A 21,877-nucleotide genomic window follows, 5' to 3' on the forward strand; every position below is an offset into this window, starting at 1 on the left:
GCTTGGATTGCGCTGCCTATATGATTTTATTTGTTTTGTTTACCTTTTAAAATCTATTTTAAGGGCTAACCACTTTCTTCCCTAAGTAGAAGAAATAGAACGCTGTTTATCTTGGGGTTGATAATCACATTGGAGAATGGACGTTTATGATGTAAAAAAATATTGGGGGTTACTGAATCTGTGTACAATCCCATTGAAGTCGGGTGAGATGAGTTAAAATGCCAAGGGGGTGTAAATTTAACCAGGACCCCTCACATGAGTTTTAGCCTGCAGAGACCGCGATTGTAAGTAGTGGTTGTGATAAGAGATGTGATTTACAACAGTTGATGTACTACATTGTCTGCTGAACGGAACACAATACTGGGAGGCATAAAAGCCAACTGCCTTAACAAGAAGGTTTATAGATGGAGGAATTTAATGAGGAGTGACAGTGGTTGCAATATCTATTTCCAATTTTGGAGATGCAAATGAATAGGTGCCTTATGACCCATATTCATTACTGAATGTTGTTTTAAAATGCGGTCTAATGCATGTTGTTTTATCCATAGAAAAGTACACCATGGAGGAACTTTTTTCAAAGTAGAGGAAAAAGCAGTACAATAGTGGAAACTATCATTCCTCCTACCACTGCTACGATACACGTCCCCAATGCTGCAACAAACAGAATTGTTGGACGATGGCTTTTGGTCTGCAGTGGCATGGTGGCCGGAGCTGTTATCCTTGGAGGGGTGACAAGGTAAGATGTCGTGCTTCCCAGAGTCATAATCCCTAATACAAATTGTGCTGGTCGGTGGTGCCTGTAGAATTTAACGTAATCATGTTCTGTTTTCGAATTTAGTAATATTACAGACAAAACTATTCAAAGAATGTTCTGCACACGTTGGTATGCATTAGCATACCCCCTGCCATTTTTTGTAAAATTTATCAGGAATCGAGCATGGGTAGCTTGATTCATGATACGTTAATCAGATTTTGATATTTGTAATTGCTTCAATATTATTCCTGTGGGTTGATGTGCCATGGCACCATTACTGGTGCTCGCTGAAACTTTTTTCTCCTGCACGCAGTTTTGCGTCTGACTATTTTGTAGATCAAATGAATGAAAAACCCCACAATTGAGCGTCTTTTATTTAAATGTAGTTGCAATTCTTTACTTTTGCTTCCATCACTTCATTCAAGGGACTGGTCATACACTTATCTGTGGTTAGTTAAGAAACACACACACGCCTCAATCTACTGTTATCTCACTGTTTACCTGAGTTTGAAAACTTTTTATTGATGTGACCCTATTTCTTCAGTAATCTGTGTTCACGCTACTTTGGATATAGTTAATGGATTTGACCTTACCAAGTGACGCCTACTTGTCTCTTTTCTCAACTCATCCTTCTGCTGACTTCCTTCCTGTGGTTGTAACCTACTGGTGTGGAAACCCCTTGTCTTTAGCACCATATGTGGCATGCATCCAAAATGTATTGAAAACTGGCTTTGTCCTACATGATTGTCCATAGGAGTTTATATTGCAGGTGCTCTAACGTTTTGAAAAAACACATTTTGTGTTCTTTTTTTCCTAAGGAGCCATTATGCACAGATCCATATGAGGTTTTGAGCACTACTGTCTTGATTTTGTGTTGCTCTTATGAAGAGCCATTGATCCAATTCAGGAAAGAATACCCTAAAAATGGGCATCATACCACTGCAATAACCCTGAAAGAACTAGAGATCTTATAGATGTACTGAGCTTATTACATTTGTATCTGTGCCAGGTATTATGGACCATTTAGTGAGTAGCATGTGCACATGTCCTTCATCTTGATTTTATATGTGCTGAAGACCATGTTTTGTCATGCAGGCTTACAGAGTCTGGTCTGTCAATGGTGGACTGGCACCTTGTGAAGGAGATGAAGCCCCCATCTACAAAAGATGAATGGGAGGCAGAGTTCCAAAAATACCAGCAGTTCCCAGAATTTAAGATGTAAGTATAACAGCAGGTTATGTCGCTAATCGAGTGGCTCATGTAGCATTGCAGTGTTGGTTTTGCTTACATTTATGCTGGCCTTTCCAGTTTCTGGATGACTAGGTTCTCCTAAGGAGACTGATGAACTTTGTTTGTGTATCTGCCACCTCTGCAAACCTTTTAAAGTTTTATATTCTTCTTCAACTTACAGTGCCTCCCCTCTCTATATTTGACATGAAGCCAGCAGTCATACTTTTGACTCCCTGGAAACCAATATTACATTTCCTTACGTCTCCCCTCCAACCACCGTGATAATTAACAGCGTTTTAATCCTCCAATGCACAGGCCTGCAGAAAAAGTGCATTTGAACCTAGGGAAGAAAATAGTAAAATGTCAGCTTTCTTGACTTGAACACTTCTAACCCCCACATCTGTCAACAAGTAGAGAAGTGTGGCTCACTGGTTAGAGGAGGCAGACCTGGAAGCAGCGGTCAGCCCGGGACCAGGGTTCAATTCCCGGCTCGGCAGGGTCTTGAGTCCTAAAATGTCCATGGACTCGACAATTCTCGCTCCGGTGCCTACTTGATTCATGGGTTCACACTCTGCGACTCTGGGCAATAGCTTGCTTAATCTCCACAACAGCCCCTCGCGGTGGGATGCCTGGCTTTCACCTTGTGGATACCCTACCGGGGTTATCTCACAGGGGAATACAAGGACGGGTTCCCTAAGCAAGCGCTTAGATACCGGGTCGGTGATTTGCGCTATATAAATACATGTACATTTACTATATAAATACATGTACAAGTAGATGCCCAAAATGGCACAACGTGAAAATCTAATGAGATTTTTTGCCCGTCAGGCTCGACAGGAGCAATTAACCTCACAATTCGAAACAAATACCGCCAAGAACCACATGATCCTCTTGTCATTAGGATTATCTTCATTATGAATTTGCTGGGGGACCATATGTGACATCAAGATCACCAGTTTACAAGGAGAGCAGAAAAACTGGGAGCCATATCCATATTTTCACAGTTACTGAAATGTTAGCAGCCTAGAACAGGAGGAGCCAGTGTGACGTTGTGGAGGAAATACTTAGGCACTTCTCTGAACAATACTGAAACAAGGTCCAATTTATTATACAAACAGGCTGTTTCTCACACTACTGTAGTAAAGCACTTAAGTTGTGAGCTCAAAGAACTCCTGTAGTCTGAGAAACAGAATTTCTACACCAGCTCAGGCAAATGATCCAAATGAACTCCAAGCTCTTATCAGACCCTCAACATATAACTCTTGCATTAATATTAAACCCTGACAGGTGTGGTTTGTTGAGATTAGGAAGACAGGTGAGGTGTGCCGCAGCAGCCAGAGTGGCTGACTCTGGGGTGTGGGCTCACTGTTCGATCCCCGGCGGCAGCTCAGCATCATGTCACTCTGGGCAATGGGTCACTAATCTCCCTGACAACCCCCAGCGCCTTGAACCTTAAGGCGTGATATGTTTGTGCTTTACAAATATGGATTATTGTTATTTTTATCCCAACTCAGGCCCAGCCTCCCCAATTGTACAGTCCTTGATGTCTGCCTGGGATTGCAATTCTGAAATCGCACCTTCCTCACCAAGATATTTTTTAACTGAAACTCCGACTCTACTTTTGCAACGCAAGTGGCCTTGCCAAATTCTGTTGCACTCTGTACAGATGCAGCAACGCCCAGGTATGTTTCAAACTTGGTGCGTGCAGCGGAATTTCTAACCCTGGGTTCTCCAACAAGGAGCTTGTAAGCTACTGGTAGCTCTCCACCCACCTGTAAGTAGCTCTCTTGTGTGTAGATCAGCCTACTAAATTGGGCTCTTTTGGTTTGTTGACCAAAATGTAAAAGTGTGTACTCAAGACAAAAATGTGTGCATTTTGAAACCTCATAATTTTCAAAATATTTTTAAAGCTGCTATTTGAGTGATAAATCAGTTGGCACTGAGGAGCCTTATTACCAATATTAATACCTTGGTGCCAAGTGCCTTGCTACTATGACTGTTATGTCTTACGAATGTAGAGGCATTCCAAATCGATAAAGGCTTATTAACTTGACTGCCAGCAACACTGCCTAATGCACTGAGGTGATCAGCGCTAGACATCTTGCATATGTTGACCCCTAATGTAATCTTGTTTAAGGTGGTTACTATTACAATACTGATAACATTAGAAGATGGGGATGACCTTCATTTACCATAAGTAGCTCTTATTACTGAAAAGGATAGAGACCCCTGTTCTAAGCAGACATGAATTCAAATTTTCATTGTTACAAAATGTATTCATTTCTGTCTGTTTGTTTTGCACATTGCACCTGGTTTTCTTTTAGAACATCCTGCCTTCCAACAAATGAATCTTAAATTGCAGTATTTTATCTCTGAATTATGGTAACTCATTTTTAGCTTGTGGTCAACAGCCGTATACACTATGACCAGCACCGGCATAGCCAATATTCTTGCCTTGGCAAGTTGGTTTGATAGTTGTGCTACAAAAATAAAAGGAAGATGAAATGTATGTTGCTGAAAAATACAGTGGCTTTCTGCTTGCAAATAAAAAATAAAAAAAATAATAATATTTTCAATAGAATTGTGTTACTGCTTCTTAGGTCATTTAAAGAAACGCTTGTTCGTTTTAATGCACATCAAAAAAAATATGATTCTTATTGGCACAAAGAGAAATGTACTGCTGGCTTTCAATTACTATAACATGTAAATATAGTTTATACACCCAAGGATGACTAAAAATAATAAAAAGAGAAATAATGTAAAGAGAAAAAACATGATTAAGAAAAATGCTGGACGAACAGACCAATGGAGAAAGAGAGTTGTATCAAAGCCTCTCTAAGCATGCATGTATTTTTTTTCTCCATGCATTTTTTTTATACTATATAAAGCTGGCAAGAATGCTATAGGTGTGTGTAGGCCCGACGTAAAAACTGATCTATGAATGCAGATTTCCATATCATACGGAAATACATGAATTCACTTTGCATTTCAACCACACTTTTTAAAACTTTGTTATTTCACTGTAAAACTAGTGCACTTTTTGTGCTGAATGCACAGTTTCTCTGCTGTTTGCTGGCTTTGCACTGAAAACGCAAATGTCTCCACTTCCCAAACAATCCAGTACACAGTGTACAATTTTTGTTTAAACATGGGGCTAATTTCTGAAACGTGGACTTAGTGCAGTATTCTTCTGCGTAGGAAAACATTTTCTCTATGAATGCAGTCCTTTGTCATTACATATTGCTTTTCACATCTGGCATTGAAAAACAGTCACCGGTATGCATTTTAGAACTCTTTAATTTCTTATTATTTTATCCAGACAGGCTTGTGATTCATTTGAAAAATTCCACCCAATTGTTGATTATTGTTCAGTAATAATGTATTGTGAATTTTGTGTATATTTACGACTTAACAAAGTTGTGATTTGCACCGTTCTTCTGTGTTTCTCATTGATGCTCTTATGTTTCCAATTAGCCTGAACCATGATATGACACTCGCTGAGTTTAAGTTTATCTGGTTTATGGAATACTCTCATCGGATGTGGGGTCGAGCAGTTGGGATGGCGTACATCCTGCCAGCTGTCTACTTCTGGAGAAAGGGTTGGTTCACTCGTGGTATGAAAGCCACTGTTGTTGGCCTCTGTGGCTTTGTCTGCTTCCAGGTGAGTGATACTTCTTGGTGAAACCTTGAATGTGTATCTTTTAGTCAAAGAACCTCTTGAAATGCAATTTTCTACACTTGAGGTGCATGACAAACTAAAGAGTGGATTGGAAAAATGTGGAGAAATGATAGTGTGTCGTACTGGGTATGTGCAATTAAATTAACTCACCAGGACGGTGTAACAGGAAAGGGTGTGCTCTATAAGATCTTCATATACATAAAAAAAAATTCCTCATATGATGCATTTTCACCTAGTAGCATGATTTTTGACGTAGTCACACATCTTTGACATATCTAAAGTGTTATACATATAAATATACATTTATTTGTACTGAAAAGCACTATAAAGATATAACAATTTTAAGATGTTGTAAGCAGCGTGGCAATTCTTCTTAGACACCAGTAATATGTAGAGGGCTACACATTGCAATGGACATTTGAGGTAATGGCGATAACGTTTGCTAATGATAAAGGTTATCCTTAAAGGTTGGGGAATAAGTACATGTCACACCTATTTCATACTGATAAATAACGCATAATGTCCAGTGGTGCCAAACAGAATGCTTAAATGTATGTTAGTTTGGTGTTAGGAGCTCTTTGTTTGTTGGTTTGATGCACAAAGCATTTTTGCCCATGCAAAGAAATCTAATTTGATAAAATGGTAGAAAAAGAACAGTTTTGTATTATAATGAAATCCAACAGTGTACACCTCTACACTCACCCTCGCTCTCACATCCGTTTGGATGGCACTTCCCTTTGGAGGCTTATTGCATCTTAAGTTTGTTCTTGGAGGGAAAAAGTATTGCATACTCAGAGTAGAAAATCTGTCTGTCTAGAGTGCCCTGCCTGTTGTCTATATCACCAATTCCTCCCACTTGCTAATAAAATTCTGTCCTGATACAAGGCTAACGTTGAAGGTGGATCCAATATATTTATAATGAGTCCATTGTCAGCAAGAATAAATGCGTGGGTCTTCTTGATGAATGTAGATCTTCTGGACTAGCAAGAGGCTGTGAAAGACCCATGTTTAGGTCTCGACCTACAGCATTGCTTTAGCAATGCTTGTTACTCCAGCAGCCTCAGCAAAGGTATACTGTTAGTACTGGGAAAGCCTGAGAAGATCCAAACCCAGGGGAGCCGGCTGTAGATACTTGCTCCAGTAATGCCCCCAACAAAACGTTCTTATTTTTTTCCAAGAAGATTGATGTAATTGAACAACTTGAGGCAGCTAGTGAATACTATTATGTTAGAACTATGAACAGAGGGGCATCTTGTCTTGCCTATGTAACTCACTTTGCCAATTCTCACCATTCTTTGTGAACTTTGTAGTTCTGAGTTTCCCTGGTGTATATTCTTGGTGCTCTGCTGCCTGCCCTCCAGTGGTCACTTTTGCTAAGATTCTTTTATTGTTGCTAGTGTAGAGAAACTGTTGTTGCCCTAATATCTCCTGTGTAGATTGTCCGTGCAATTTTTGATTGCCTGAATTATCTATTTTCATTTGATTTCTCGTACTAGATTGTTTAGTTTTCACATCATTAAGTTAAAAATAAATGCACCTGATTAAATTGTTTTGTGGTTGTTAAACAACGCATCTATACATGTTTCTCTGAGGATTTCCTTGTCAACAAAAAGCGGTTTGTCCCTAAACAATGCTGTGTTGGGCAGTGTACAGACTCCGCTACAACTCAAATGAACACGTTCTCTCTTATATAGCTATGCAGTTTGTCAAATACATGTTGAGCATCCTGAGGCCAGAGCAACACCTCTAACACCTTGATACTACAGCTGCACCGCTAGTTGCAGCTGAAGTATCAATGTTACAAATATATTTTTATTTTATCTGGAAAAGGAAAGGTCTTCGTTTATTTCCCAAATTCTTTTGCTTGATGGACATATAGAAAATTAAAGGGTAAAGCATAAAAAATTAGTGTTCCATATTTCAAGGGCCAACATAAAAAATGATTGCCTGCCGTATCATTATTTTGCCACATTATGGACAGGGAGCTAAATGATATTGTAAACATGTTGTAAACTGTCCTCTGATGAACTGCCATCCAATAAATGTTGCTTAGACCTAGCAACTCTTATTTGTGGTCCTACAGACACCTTCAAAGATGTACCACTGCATTCTAGAGTCAGTAGAGGTTGTACAATATGTTAAGTTAGATATGAGTATGCCTCCTTTAGCGTAATACTCGTAAGCAAGCCAGTATACGATAATTGTCTTCACAGCCAACATCGGTACATTGCATTCAAAGAACTGGATGGAGACTATGTGTTTGCTGTAGTTGTAAGGGGCAGAATCACAAGCAATTGTGGTATCCACATATTTGTTTTCTACAAAGCTGTTTAGTAATTTTCATAGAAGGATCCTCACAAGTCGAAGTGTTGAACACTGACTAAGGTGCCATTACAACAGCCCTTTTGCTGAGATGTCGCGAAAGAGTTTCACAATGCCAGCACATATCCTCCAATAATAACCACTGAAAGGTATACAATAAAAATGTTGTTTACTATATCAAAGTCCAGGCAGGGGTCCAAAATACTCAAAGCCACAGTATATTTTGTATCATCCTCTTTGCAAACATAATAAAAGACCGAAAGAAATGACCTACTCTGTGAGGCAGGTTTGATATGAGTATAAAATGCAGGACCCAAGGTGTCTAGTGAAGGTAGAATTAACAATCAAACTAGAAATCCTTGGTAGCCCTACTCAACTATTTTGCAAAGTAGTGTTGATGTTGCAAATATGTTGGGCTACTATTGGGTTGCCAGCTGCAACCTTAAAATTGCTGTGCATACAGAAGCCCTTAGATTATCCTGAAAATCTACTGGAACCTTCAAGTTCCCTGAAATGTTTGAGTGCTCCGATTTCCCATTTGCATGATGATGTTTCCATAATGACTCTGTAGCTGCAATAGCCTAAAATAGTTTCTGGGGCTTTTGCCTAAAAAGTAACAGTGTGTTGCATTAAGGGATAAGTATGGGGTGCTGTTGCCTTAACAATTTCAAAATAATATTCTTGTGTTGGGCTTTCTATGGTATTCTTAGTGTTACAAGTTTTCTTTTCTTGGCATACTAAAACGTGAGTATATCAGGGCATATGTGACATATGTGCCATTTATCCATGGCTGCTGTACTGTGATTTCCATTTATTCTGAAAAAGAAAATCAGAAAGCTGGTCAAAGTGTAACCAGATGTACTGGAACAAGCTTGTCCAATGCCAGTGTGATGTGAACCTACAATAGAACAAAGTGAGATCAGACACAATGTCAGTGGGATTAAGGCAAACTATTGAGAATGGTTTGCTGAAGAAGGCCAGAATTCTATTAAATTAGGTTGTTGTCAAGGCCATACAAATTAGTTAAGGAAAGATACTTGCCTCTAATACTAGTTGCTGAAAGTATTGTAGGACAAAATGATTAGTCAATGCCAGGGGTCTGGGTGTAGCTACTCGGACATTTGCTTGCTAAAGATTACATAAGGATTTGGTCTTTCAGTTGTTGGGGACCAGAGAACAGTTGAGAAAAAGCAATAGCCCTAAACCCTGCAAAACTATTCTTAGGTGAAGGAACATTGGGCTCATCAACCCAGACATTTAGATCACATAGGTAGGCATGGCTGGGTATGTTGGGTGATCTGAGCAGACATAATTTATTATTATTATTTTGTGTGTTTTATAGAGCGCAAACTTGACCTGTGAGGTTATCGCAGCGCTTTACACAGTATACAGTGGTGAACAAAACACGTTTAAAGTGCAGAAGTATACAAAATCAACAAAAGGAAGGTGAGGGCCGGGGTGCTGAGAACATAGGGAAAAAGGGGCTACAGGTGTATGGTTACAATCCTAGTTAGTCAGTAAAAACAAAAGTCCCACATATTCTCGTCGGGGAGAATTTGTGATCTGTGGAAGAAGCGATAGTCTTAGATTCAACTAGCACAATGTGGTGGTTGAAGGCAGGCCTTAGACGAGGAATTTACCCACGAGGAAGGATTTGGCCTCCTTTTTGAAACGTACTAGAGAAGGGATTCTTCTGATGGCGGGTGGAAAGGAGTTCCAAATTCTTGGTGCTGCTCCGGTGAACGCCCTATTGTAGGTTCTTTTTTTCTGAAAGAAGGCGGTTGGAGTAAGAGGTTTCTAGCGGACCGGGAGTTCCTGCTTTCTTCAGATAGTTTCTGTGCCAGATAAGCGGGGGAGTTTGTGTATAGAGCCTTGTGTGTAATGCACGCCAGTTTCTACTGAATTCTGGCCTCGAGGGAGCCAGTTCAGCGCTTTCATGTGTGGGAAGATGTGGTCGAATTTCCTGGTGCCTGTGAGTAGTCTGGCGGCTGCGTTGAGGCAGGCTTTTAGAGGTGCTAAGGAGATCTTGGTTAATCCTGTGAGGGTGGAACAGCCATATCCCAGTCTATAGATGACTAGTGCTTGAACTGCCATTTTTAAGTCAGGAGCATCGATGAAAGGTTTCATCTTCCATAGGTTGCTCAGGTGGAATCTGGCTGCTTCAGCCATTGAGTTAATGTGGTCTCGCATGTTCAGGTTATAGTCTAGGATTATGCCCAGGGATTTGGCAGAGTCCACAATGGTTGGCGGGCAGTTCAGGGCTGTGATGGCCACATCTGAATCTCCGGATTGGCTTTTGAAGGGGAGATCAGGAGAAATTCAGTTTTCTTTGCGTTAGGTTTGAGTTGGTTATTGGCTAGCCATTGGACAGTCAGTTTTAGGGTCTCATTCAGTGAGAGGATCTCCTCGAGCGAAGAGATATTGATGTATATTTGGGTATCGTCCGCATACATACTGTAGGAGATGTTGGCGGTATGAAGAACTTCAGTGAGTGGCTCTAAGTCAGAGGTCTTCAAACTTTTTGATGCCAGGACCCCCTTGTAAAACCTTTTTAGGCGTAAGGACCCCCTTCCGACAAAAGATTTTAGAAACTGGTACTCCTCATCATCAACAACTATCTACAACCATAAATGCACCTGTTAGACCTCATCACATCCATCCATCCATCCATCATTCATCCACCCACACTTCCACACATCCATCCATCCATCCTTCACCCATCCACCCTTTCATCCTTCCTTCCATACATCCATCCATCCTTTCATCCTTCCATCCATGCATCCATCCTTTACCTATCCACCCGTCCATCCATCCACCCATTATTCATCCACCCGCCTTTTCCCACATCCATCCATCATTCATCCATGCAACCTTTTATCCATCCATACATCCATCCACCCTTTCATCCTTCCATCCATACATCCATCCTTTACCTATCCACCCGTCCATCCATCCACCCACCTTTTCACACATCCATCCATCATTCATCCATGCAACCTTTTATCCATCCTTCATCCATCCACCCTTTTATCCATCCTTCATCCATCCACCCTTTCATCCTTCCATCCATACATCATTCATCCATCCTTTCATTATTCCATGGATACATCCATCCACCCTTTCATCCATCCTTCATCCATCCACCCTTTCATCCATCCATCCTCCATCCACCTTTTCACACATCCATCCATCCATCCACTCATCTTTACATCCATCCACTCATCTTTACATCCATCCACTCATCATTCATCCATCCACTCATCATTCATGCATCCACTCATCATTCATCCACCCACCTTTTCACACATCCATCCTTTCATCCTTACATCCATCCATCCTTCCTTCATCCTTCCTTGCTTCCATCCATACATCCATCTACCCTTTCATCCTTCCATCCATCCTTCATCCATCCACCCTTTCATCTTTACATCCATCCACTCATCATTCATCCACCCACCTTTTCACACATCCATCCATCCTTTCATCCTTCCATCCATCCATCCATACATACATCCATCCACCCACCCTTTCATCCTTCAATCCTTACATACATTCATCCTTCATCCATCCACCCTTTCATCCATCCATCCACCCACCATTCATCCCCCACCTTTTCACACATCCATCCATGCAACCTTTCATCCATCCACCCTTTCATCCATCCACCCTTTCATCCATCCATTCATCCTCCACCCACCCACCTTTTCACACATCTATCCATATATATATATATACATACATATATACATACATACACACACATGTGTACACACACACACATGTATGCATGTGAACAACCCGAATGACAGAGTGCGGGCAGCTAATGTGCGTGTTTATTTAACACTTTTTTATGCACAAAATGCATCTTCCTGTCTAAAGCTACAAACATCATCAAATCAATGCCAGTTTTGAATTCCGAACACAATTGCTGAAATTTCGCATAATTGTGCAAAGGAAGTTAAGCAGACTTTGAACACCCCCAGTTATAATGCGGAGAGGCTTGCAAAAGGACCACACATGTTTCACTCACCCCTTTTGCAGGTAATGTCATGCAACAGACAATCCAAAGGATGATTGAAAGGTTTTCTCCATGTCTGTTTGGTTCAAACGAGTGTTGTCATTCTCACACAGAAATCCCAATTATCATGCGGGGGGGGTGAGGGGGGGGGGGGGAATCACGGACAGCGGAGTGCTGGCAGGGGGAGGGTGGTGCGAAATCCATCCAAGGACAGCAGAATGTGGGCAGGGGTGTGCGAAAATGCACAGACAATGGAGTGCGAGGGGGGGTGGGACCCAGGAGAGGTGGCAGGAAGCAGGCGAGACCAGCAGCCACCATTCCACTGGCACACTAAGATACCTACAGGTTAAACTAGCGCTATATAAAACGTTACAAATTAAAATAAACTCCACAGCGAAGTCAACTGAACTCAAAGGGCTACAGCCTCCTCCCCCAGCCCCCCCAGCTCGTGTATGTGAGCCCTGCTGAAACAGCCTCAGGGACATATACAAAGGCACACCAGAGTACTTCACAGGTCTTCAAAAGACCTTTACTTGTTAATGAGGCTTTAATGTTTTTCACACCTTGGTGTCACCGTGAGCACCCTCAATCAGCCCGACGCCAGGAACTGCACTCTGACAGAATCGGCGACCCCCTTCCCAGGACTCCACGACCCCCCTGGGGGTCGCGCCCCACAGATTGAAGACCTCTGCTCTAAGTAAAGATTAAAGAGCGTGGGGACAGGGTTGAGCCTTGGGGGATGCCAACCGTGACCGGCGTGGAAGCTGATAGGTTGCCGATGATGATGAATCTCTGGGAGCGGTTGTGGAGGAAGAACTTGAACCATTCTAGGACCACGCCAACCAGACCCATCCTGAATCTGAGGCGTTCAAGTAGTTTTTCATGGTTGTCCGTATCGAAGGCAAACGATAGATCAAGGAGGATTAGCAGGCAGGTTAGGCTTGGTCTAGGGCTTGGAGGGCATCGTCCATGATGTAGAGCATAGTGGTTTCAGTGCTGTGCCCTGGTCTGAATCCAGATTGGAAGTCATCAAGTAGGTGGAAGTTGTTGATGTGCTGACTTAGTTGCTGTTGTACACACTTCTCCAATACTTTGGCTAATAGCGGGCTATTGGAGATGGGTCTGAAATTGTCAGGGGAGGCTGGATCCAGTGATGTTTTTTTTTAAAATAGGGAGTACTCTGCTTTCAAAGGGTCCGGAATCTAACCCTGCTGGAGAGAGGCGTTGAATATTGTAGTCCAGCAACGAGCAATGGATTGGGAGGCGGCAGCGAGGCAGTTGGAAGATAGTGGGTCATTAAAGTGGTTATTAGGGTTTAAGGAAGAGAGAGTTTTGGAGATGGAGTCTTCGTCATAGTATTCAAAGTCAGTCCAGCTGGCTTGGTTTTTAGGTGAGGCCAGAGGGGGTGTTGCAGAAAAAGAGGGCAGGTCAAGAAGGGGTTGAGAGTAGCTGGCGGTACTATGTTCAATTCCTAATGTCGTGATTTTATCAGCAAAGATGGAGGAGAATTCCTCTGACAATATTAGAGATTTGGGGGATTCTTTCAGTGTTTTAGCCAATTTATTAGATTGGTGTTTTACCAGTTCAAAGAGATTGCAGGGTCTATTCTTGGCGTTATCCAATTCCGATCTGAAATATTCTTTTTGGGAATTGAGGATGTGCTTGTTGTAGGTGTTTCTCACCTGGAGGAGACGTTTCTGATGCGTAGCAGAGGGGTGTTGTCTCCAGATTCTTTCAGTTTGCCGTGGGGATCTCCTCTCCATGTTGAGGGAACCGGTGAACCAAGGGTTTTTGTTTTAGAGGGGCAAGGTCATTCAGAATGTGGTTATGTGCGAAGGGGGGGGGGGGGGGTGAAGAGTCAGAATTGCAGCAAGCCTCTAGTCTCATAAGGTTGAGGTTCTTAGTGTCTCTGGTCCAGCGTTTGGGAATCACCGGTTGCGGCATCTTTGTCTTGCGGGTCCCGGTTAAAATGAAGGAGATGGAGTGGTGGTCAGACCAGTCACAAGGGTCTATGGAGATAAGCTTGACTGAGGATTCCTTAGAAATGATCCAATCAAGGATGGCCCCTTTTGAGTGGGTTGGCAGAGAGCAGGCTTGAGTCAGGGCTTGGTCGGTTAGGAGGTCTTTGATGGCGTTGACGTAGGGATCTTTAGTGTCATTCTAGTGCAGGTTAAAATGACCCAGTGTAACGGCCGGATTCTCGGACCAGATAGGATCCGCTCCTCAGAGCACCGCCAACCCAGCCGGAACGTAATCACCTCCCTCCTTAGAACGTATTTACAATAGGTATATATATATATATGTCTTGTACCTAAGGATGGGGAATTAGCAATATACATGCATAGGTTTTCTACAATATCCCACTCATACCAGTTAGTCTCGCGGCAACTTAGGCCCAGACTAATCTACACTAGGGCAGTTCTGATTAGTTACCATTACACACTGACCACAGTCAGTGCTCGCTCGGCAAATCGCAATCCTGCGTGCCTACACACTAGTTTTCCCCCCCTAGTGTTCTCTCCCTCACAGCCCGGTCCACAATCCGGCGGACCTATTCACTAGTGTCCTCCCTAGTGTTCTCTCACTCACAGCCCGATCCGCAATCCGGCGGACCTATGCACCAGTTTCCCACCTGGTGTTCTCATTAACGCCGCTTACCAACGACGATCACTTTCCTATGAGTACCCACGGAAGGAATCTCTCATTGGCTACTCGGGATATGATACTACAATATTAGGAATTACCACAACTTACCAAATTAGAGAATGTGCAATCTATTCTTCACATCGAGGGGTCCCTCTCTCCCTCATTGCTCAGTCACCTCTTACCTGACCGGGAATTACATCCGTTCATGAAAACAATACCTGACTAGAAGAACAGGTTACCCTGATTGAACAAGAATACGAGGCACATGTTGGTTCACTAAGAACTGGGGTATTTTATTACAATGATCATAAAAACACAATACCACACTATGACATATATCCTACAAAGAAAAGTGAAAGGTTAGAATGTGCACACTATAGAATATGGGCAGAAGTCACCTTATGGATGCGAAGTCGGGGTTCAGCAGTCATCTTGGTTCCCTTCTCGTCTGTGCCTTGGCTCGTCTTAGAGTCACACCTCAGCAGTCACGAGTACACGTCTGCACCGCTATGCTCTGTCTTCTCTGCTTCCCTCCAAGTCACTGGAACCTTCCTTTTATTAGCTGCTGTCTCTCTCTCTCTGGCCGTTCTGCACTACTCCTCTCTCCTCTCCAATCTTTCTAAGAGAGTATCAGCTTCGTGATCTTTCTCGGACTTCAAAATGGCGACTGTCTGCCTGGAAATAATTAATGGCATTGATGCTAACGGCTAGCTGCCGCCTACAGACTGACTGACTCACTGCCTCATGCTCTCGCTAATATGGAAGCTTGTCCTTTCATGGAAAGTTACGGCCAGTAACCTGCCGCCCACCAAATTCTTGTACCTCCCCGTACCAAGGACACGCTCTCAGTCGGCCGATCTGATATTGTGTCTTCGGAGTGGAGAAAAATACAGTCTTTCGATAAGGGCCAGCCTGAGCCGGTTCTCTCCAAGCGAACAACACTTCGAAACTAAAACATTACACTTGACCTAGAAGCATCTCAAGCTGCCGGGGCAGAAAGCAAGATGGAGTCTCTCTCGTTTGAGGCCTACAAGGCCCGAAATAAGCATAACTCCATAGAAGGTATACTAACACTCTTGCAAAAGGACGGATTATCACTAATACTAATGAATCTATCCCCTAATATAAGTTTATAAGCCCTGATCTAAGGAAAAGGGTATGAAAGTGCATTACTGTGCCTTATGAATAGGCCCTGTCTATAGTTCTAATCCTTGCACTAGAATGTTAATAGACTAGAGTCACTTCCAATCATCTTCCCTCAAAGGAGGGCCGAAAAAGTTGGTCAGAACACTTCACCCTTGACTTTAGTCTATTAATCATTCGCTATACGGAACTAACATATGTGGAAGAATAATAGGAAACAAAACTAACTGATCTATTCCTCGTGCCGAATCTACAGTATTGGAGTAGGGAAGGGATGCACTGAATAAAACAGCAAATAGCTATTAAAATACTAATAGAAATCACAATACCCCCTAATATCTGTCGTAGGGAATGTAAGTCAGGTAACCAATTGAAGAGCCAGTCAAACCAACCCTGATCAATGTGTTTTCTAACCTCCTCAGTCAAGTCATGAAGTTTGTCAATATGAGCTTGAATGGATTTAGTGTGGTCGGATAGGTTAAAGGAACAAAGACCTTCAAAATCAGAACAATCATGTCCATCTTTTAGCAAAAGGTAATCAATGGCCGCTCGATTTTGCAAGATAGCTCGGCGTTCACCCTGGGCATCTAATAACATATCCGATAAAATTGTAGAAGTTTGATTAATTGATTTGACCATCCAACAGGCCATTTTTCCAATAGATTTGGCGTTATAAACAGCCAATGCTGGGACACCAATAATGGAAATAGCTAAACTAAGATATTCAGATTTGGAATAAAGATGTAGGGAAGAATCACAGTCCTCATGTAACATCATAGCATCACGAACAATACGGGAATAGGTATTAGGATGTGAGGAAAACATTAATAAACTCAGTCTAGTGATGGCACATGGGCCTCCAGAAATATTTGCGGGAATATAGGGCCAAGAGGTGTTGCCACAGGAAAATAGCCAACCAGAAGGTAACAACATTGTACGGTAATGGCTAGGGGCAACTACTATACTTTTACAAGTCATATTATTTTTAACAGAAGTACATGATTTTGGGGGTCTTCGGGAGCACAACTTTCGTACATGAGTCGAAAAAGAGGTAGCTGCTTTGAGCTTCAGTTTTACACATTCAGTAATTGCATTAGGATCACGAGTCAAGAAAAAGCACAGGTCACCCTGCGTGATATTATAGGTAGTGATCTGGGAATGAATTGGGGGTATGGAATCTGAAAGAATAGTACATAAGGGACAGTACTCGTGAGCTGCAAAATCGCCAAGAATTACATTGGGTCGGGCATTTGATATATTAAAAATATGCTTCAGAGTCTCCATCGCGGCAGGGACAGCAACCAAACAGGTCGCTAGAATATCAGTTACTGAACGCATAGGTGTCAAGCAAAAATGCGGAGAATTGGTAACTCGTTTAGCCAAAGTTGTCCAAAAGTTCGATGACGAATCCCACGCAGCGAAGGAACGCGGTACTCGGGTTCTCGAATCAACCAAAGTCTGTGGGTTCCCTCCTCTCCCGACGTAGCAGACCGAAAGGAGTCCAACGCCGGCACATCCTGCAGCAGCAGTCCAGAGAATGATCTGAAAGAAAATCAAATACAGGCATTATTCATTCTCGTAAATAACATTTGTCAGCCGGGACAGCTTCCCAGCTATCTTTCCCTGGTCTCATGACTACAATGGTGTTATCATGACCGGTTGCAATGATTTCAGCTTGTTCTGGGGGATTTTTAGGCGATTGCACCCATATTCTCGCTCCAGGGTTATCTGTAGAGCCAAAGCCTTTCTGGCCTCGCACAGTTAGCAATGTTGGGGCAGTGCCTTTCTGAATCTCACCACTGAAAACAGGCATAATTAGCAATTGGGCAACTCGGTCAGTCTTTTGAAACGATAAATCAACCTCACTGCGGTTCAGCAGGAGAACCTTAATCTCTCCCTGATAATCACTGTCAATTACTCCTCCGAGTACTTGAACGCCTTTTAAGGCCAAGCCCGATCTAGGGGCAATCAGTCCAAAATTTCCAGTTGGTATACAGACACCAACACCTGTTTCGATAATGATTCGATCTTTACTCTTAATCACAGTGTCATTCATGGCATGCAGGTCCAAGCCTGCGGAACCTGGGGTTGCTCTGCATGGAGTCAGGGCTCCGGGGGAAATTTCCCAGTACATAACAGTATTGCCAATGGTGTTGGGTTTTGCATCAACATTTGGGGGAAACAAACGCATTAAAGGAGATTCAGCATTCAGAAAGGGACGATTGTTCAGAATTAATAATGCTTGAAACAAATAATCTCTCCAATTTTTATATTTGTTGTCAGTCAATTTTCGCAATTGTTCTTTAAGTAAACCATTCATTCTTTCAATAAGGCCTGATGCCTGTGGATAATATGGAATATGAAACACCCATTCAATATTGTTTTCCGCACAAAATTCCTGTACCAATCTTCCACGAAAGTGGGATGCATTGTCAGATTGAATTTGAAATGGAACGCCATAATATAATATGATTAATTCCAATGTTTTAATGGTATTCAGTTGAGTAGCTTGTATACAAGGAAAGGCCACTAACAGGCCACTGTAGGTGTCGACAATTGTACAAACATATTGGCAATTTTTGCTCATAGGGAGTGGACCAATATAATCAATCTGCCAAATTTGAGCGGGCAATTTTCCTCGATGTAAATGGCCTTTAACAATTTGTGGTACTTTTCGTTGTCTAGAATGTTGACAGATGGGACAATGCAAAATGGTATCTTTAATGTAATTCAAAGGAATATAAATTCCTCGATCGGCGGCCCACCTGCTAGTGGCTCTCTCTCCAAAATGTCCTGCTTTCTGGTGGGCCCATTTCGCCAATCCCGCCAAATCAGAATCCTGCATGTCCACCACTGCCTCCAGCAATTTTAGATTTTTCATCTGCAATGTTATGAAAGAATTTGTCAAGGGAGTCTATTGGTGTATGAGCATCCACATGAAAGATTGTCACAGTACTCTGTGGGAGCATTTCCCAAATTTCTTGCCATAATTCTTTTCCCCACAGTTCTTTTGAATGCACTTCCCAATTATGAGAGTGCCAAGTTGGTAACCAGACCGCCAGTCCATTAGCAGTGGACCAGGAATCAGTAAAAATATGACATGTGCCAGGCAATTCCTGTTTCAAAACTTGGTAAACTGCATATAATTCAGCAAATTGACTACTTTTACCCTCACCGGTTGTACTCAACAATTTCTGTGTGATCGGGTTATAGGACACTGCCTTCCAATGCCGTTTCTCTCCAATGAACTTCGCTGAACCATCCGTAAACCACACATGTTTTCTGTCCTCCACGGACAAATCATCAAATGGCTTACCCCATTTAACAGGAGATTCCTGTACTACAGGTACGGAGCAATCACTTCCAGTCTCAATCGATGGCGCCTGCGCCACTTGCTCATGTAATGCTGCCACACCTTTCGGACCCACACGTGCCCTGTCTTGAATGTACCATTTCCACTTAATCACACTCGCTTCTTGAGCATGTCCAATTCGATGAGTTTTCGGCGAACTCAAAACCCACTGCATGATAGGAATTTCAGGTCTCAAAATTACACCATGACCCAAAGTCAATTGCTCGGTATCCACCAGAGCCCAATAACATGCAAGCAACTGTTTTTCAAAAGGTGTATAACGCTCACCAGCCTCAGGTAACTTTTTGGTCCAAAACCTAATGGTACTTTTTATCTGCCCTGTTTCTGCCACAGACTCCAATTTGCATAAAGACCTTGCACGGACACATTTAAATCCACATCACCCTCGCACACAGGCCACAGATCCAAAGCATACTGAATTGCTTCTTTTGCCAAATTAAACGCATTCTGCTGTGGTTCACCCCATTCAAACACATTCTTTTTGCGAGTGACTCGATATAAAGGAGCCAGTATCTGACTCAAATGTGGAATATGCTGACGCCAAAAGCCGAACAAGCCAATGAAGCTCTGGGCTTCCTTCCGATTTCTTGGGACTGCAAAATCTAAAACTTTTTGTTTAACCTGCGGGATCACCTCTCTGTGACCTTCATGCCAATTGATACCTAAAAACTTTACATTTTGGGATGGACCTTGTAGCTTATCGGGATTGATTTCCCAACCTTTTTCACGCAAGCATTCAAGAATTTGATCTAATTGGGTCTGAACTTGATCTTGTGTTTCACCTTGAATCAAAATGTCGTCAATATAATGAAATACCTGAATTTGCGGGTGTACAGATACTTCGGACAAATGTTCCGCCACCAGCCGGTGACAGATCGTAGGACTATGTACATAGCCTTGGGGAAGACTTCTAAACGTCATTTGACGTCCATTCCATGTAAAACTGAATTGTTCCTGGCCCTCGGGGGCAATCGGAATTGAAAAGAAAGCATTAGCAATATCAATGGACGCATACCAAGTACCTGGATGCTTTTGGATTCTTTCAATTAAGGTAATAATGTCTGGTACTGCAACAGTCAAAGGGGGTGTATGTTTGTTCAACTCGCGATAATCAACAGTCATGCGCCAAGAATTATCACTTTTGCGCACGGGCCAAACGGGATTATTCCAAGCAGAAGTAACCGGAGTTATAACTCCTGCGTCAACCAAATCCTGGATAGTGGCACTAATTTCTTCATGGCCACCTGGAATACGATATTGCTTCTGAGAAACAACTTTCGTAGCCTGAGGGATTTTTATGGGGTCATTCGTAAACGACCAACCCGTACGGGTCTGGATGAAATATAATGTTTAGTTCCAAATTGATAACAGCCGTCATCTAAATGTAAAGTCATACCTTTTAGAATGTCAATTCCAATTATGTACTCCAAGAGCGGTACAACTAATACAGAATATTCTTTTCAGGGAATTCTGCCTATTCTCATTTCAAGTGTAGTCTGCACTGCGGGAGTTTCCTTTCCACCTAAACCAGTAATTGTGAAAAATTGGCCTTTAAATTTCTTTGATTTACCGTGAATAAGAGTGGTCTCCGCTCCTGTATCTACCAATGCTCGGGCCCTTTGGATATTACGATGTTTCCAAAAAATTTCAATATCTACATAGGGTCTATTATCTTTGTGAGCCCACCTGCGTACTGGAGCTTGACCTATTTCCTAGTCATTTTTACTGCGTTCTGTCAACCAGGACAAATCAGGGTAAATGCTCTCATGTTTCTTGGGTATCAAAACATCCTGTTCATATCCATCTCCATTACGAAATGGATTCTTGTCATCTGCATAGTACTGTGAATTACGATTGGAAAGCCTGTGTCGATCCTCCCTTCTCCTCAACTCAGGGGACTGATCCCTTTCATCTCTATATCTGTTATAGACACGATCATCTCTCCCCCTTTCTCTCTCCCCCTCTCGCCCCCTCACCTTCTCACGACGAGGGGACACATCACTCTCATATCGCCGTTCACCACGACGATCCGAATCAACACGACGCTTGTCGTCACCACTGTCATCAGAACAACCACGATCACAATCATTCTTACGCACACGACGGGCACCCTCCTTACGATCCAATCCACGCTTGCGAAACATGTCCCATAAGCGATTATTAGGCTCACCATCAATGTCCTCCTTTTTCACACCGTCATCCAACAGCGCAAGAAACATATCACGTCTAGAGAATTTATAGTCACCAGCTGTACGACCCTCCGGTCTGGACTGTCTTTCAAGTTTAAACCAGTCACCCAACTCACCAAGCTGACGAATAGATTCAAGCACCATAGATAAAGCATTGCCAGTTTGATTGATCAACAAAGTCATCATAACCTGCTTGTAAGCAACAGGGGAAGAACGGATAATGCGATTCCGCACAGAAGATGTCAACAAACCATCCAACAACCTGTCAGCAGTACTGAGAAAAATCGCAGTTTTCATCACCTCCTCTTTCAATCGCTGCGCCGCATCGCGCAAAGTGTACCACGGCTTGTCATTGACAGGCCAGTCAGATTCAGTAGGGTATTTATGGTTACAGCCATAAGTCGCTAACTGGAGCAGACTAATCTGGCCAGCACCATTGAAATTTCGAAAATGATCTTGTACAGTAGAATCGGAACTCAAAGAGCAAAATTTCAAGGCATCTCCAGCATCTAACATGATACCC

At 42.5% G+C, this 21,877-nt stretch overlaps 1 protein-coding gene across 1 annotated transcript in view; it reads left to right on the forward strand.

Moving 5' to 3' along the window:
- COX15 (cytochrome c oxidase assembly factor COX15) overlaps positions 1–21,877 on the forward strand; it is a 64,467-nt gene that overhangs the window by 7,762 nt on the left and 34,828 nt on the right. The window contains exons 2-4 of the mRNA XM_086922597.1: positions 549–736; positions 1,850–1,972; positions 5,459–5,645. Of these exons, the coding sequence (XP_086778723.1) occupies positions 549–736; positions 1,850–1,972; positions 5,459–5,645 (498 nt within the window). The remainder of the gene's footprint in view (positions 1–548; positions 737–1,849; positions 1,973–5,458; positions 5,646–21,877) is intronic.

This window comes from Lissotriton vulgaris, chromosome 5 (assembly GCF_964263255.1).
Source record: "Lissotriton vulgaris chromosome 5, aLisVul1.2, whole genome shotgun sequence".
Classification (NCBI taxonomy): domain Eukaryota; kingdom Metazoa; phylum Chordata; class Amphibia; order Caudata; family Salamandridae; genus Lissotriton; species Lissotriton vulgaris.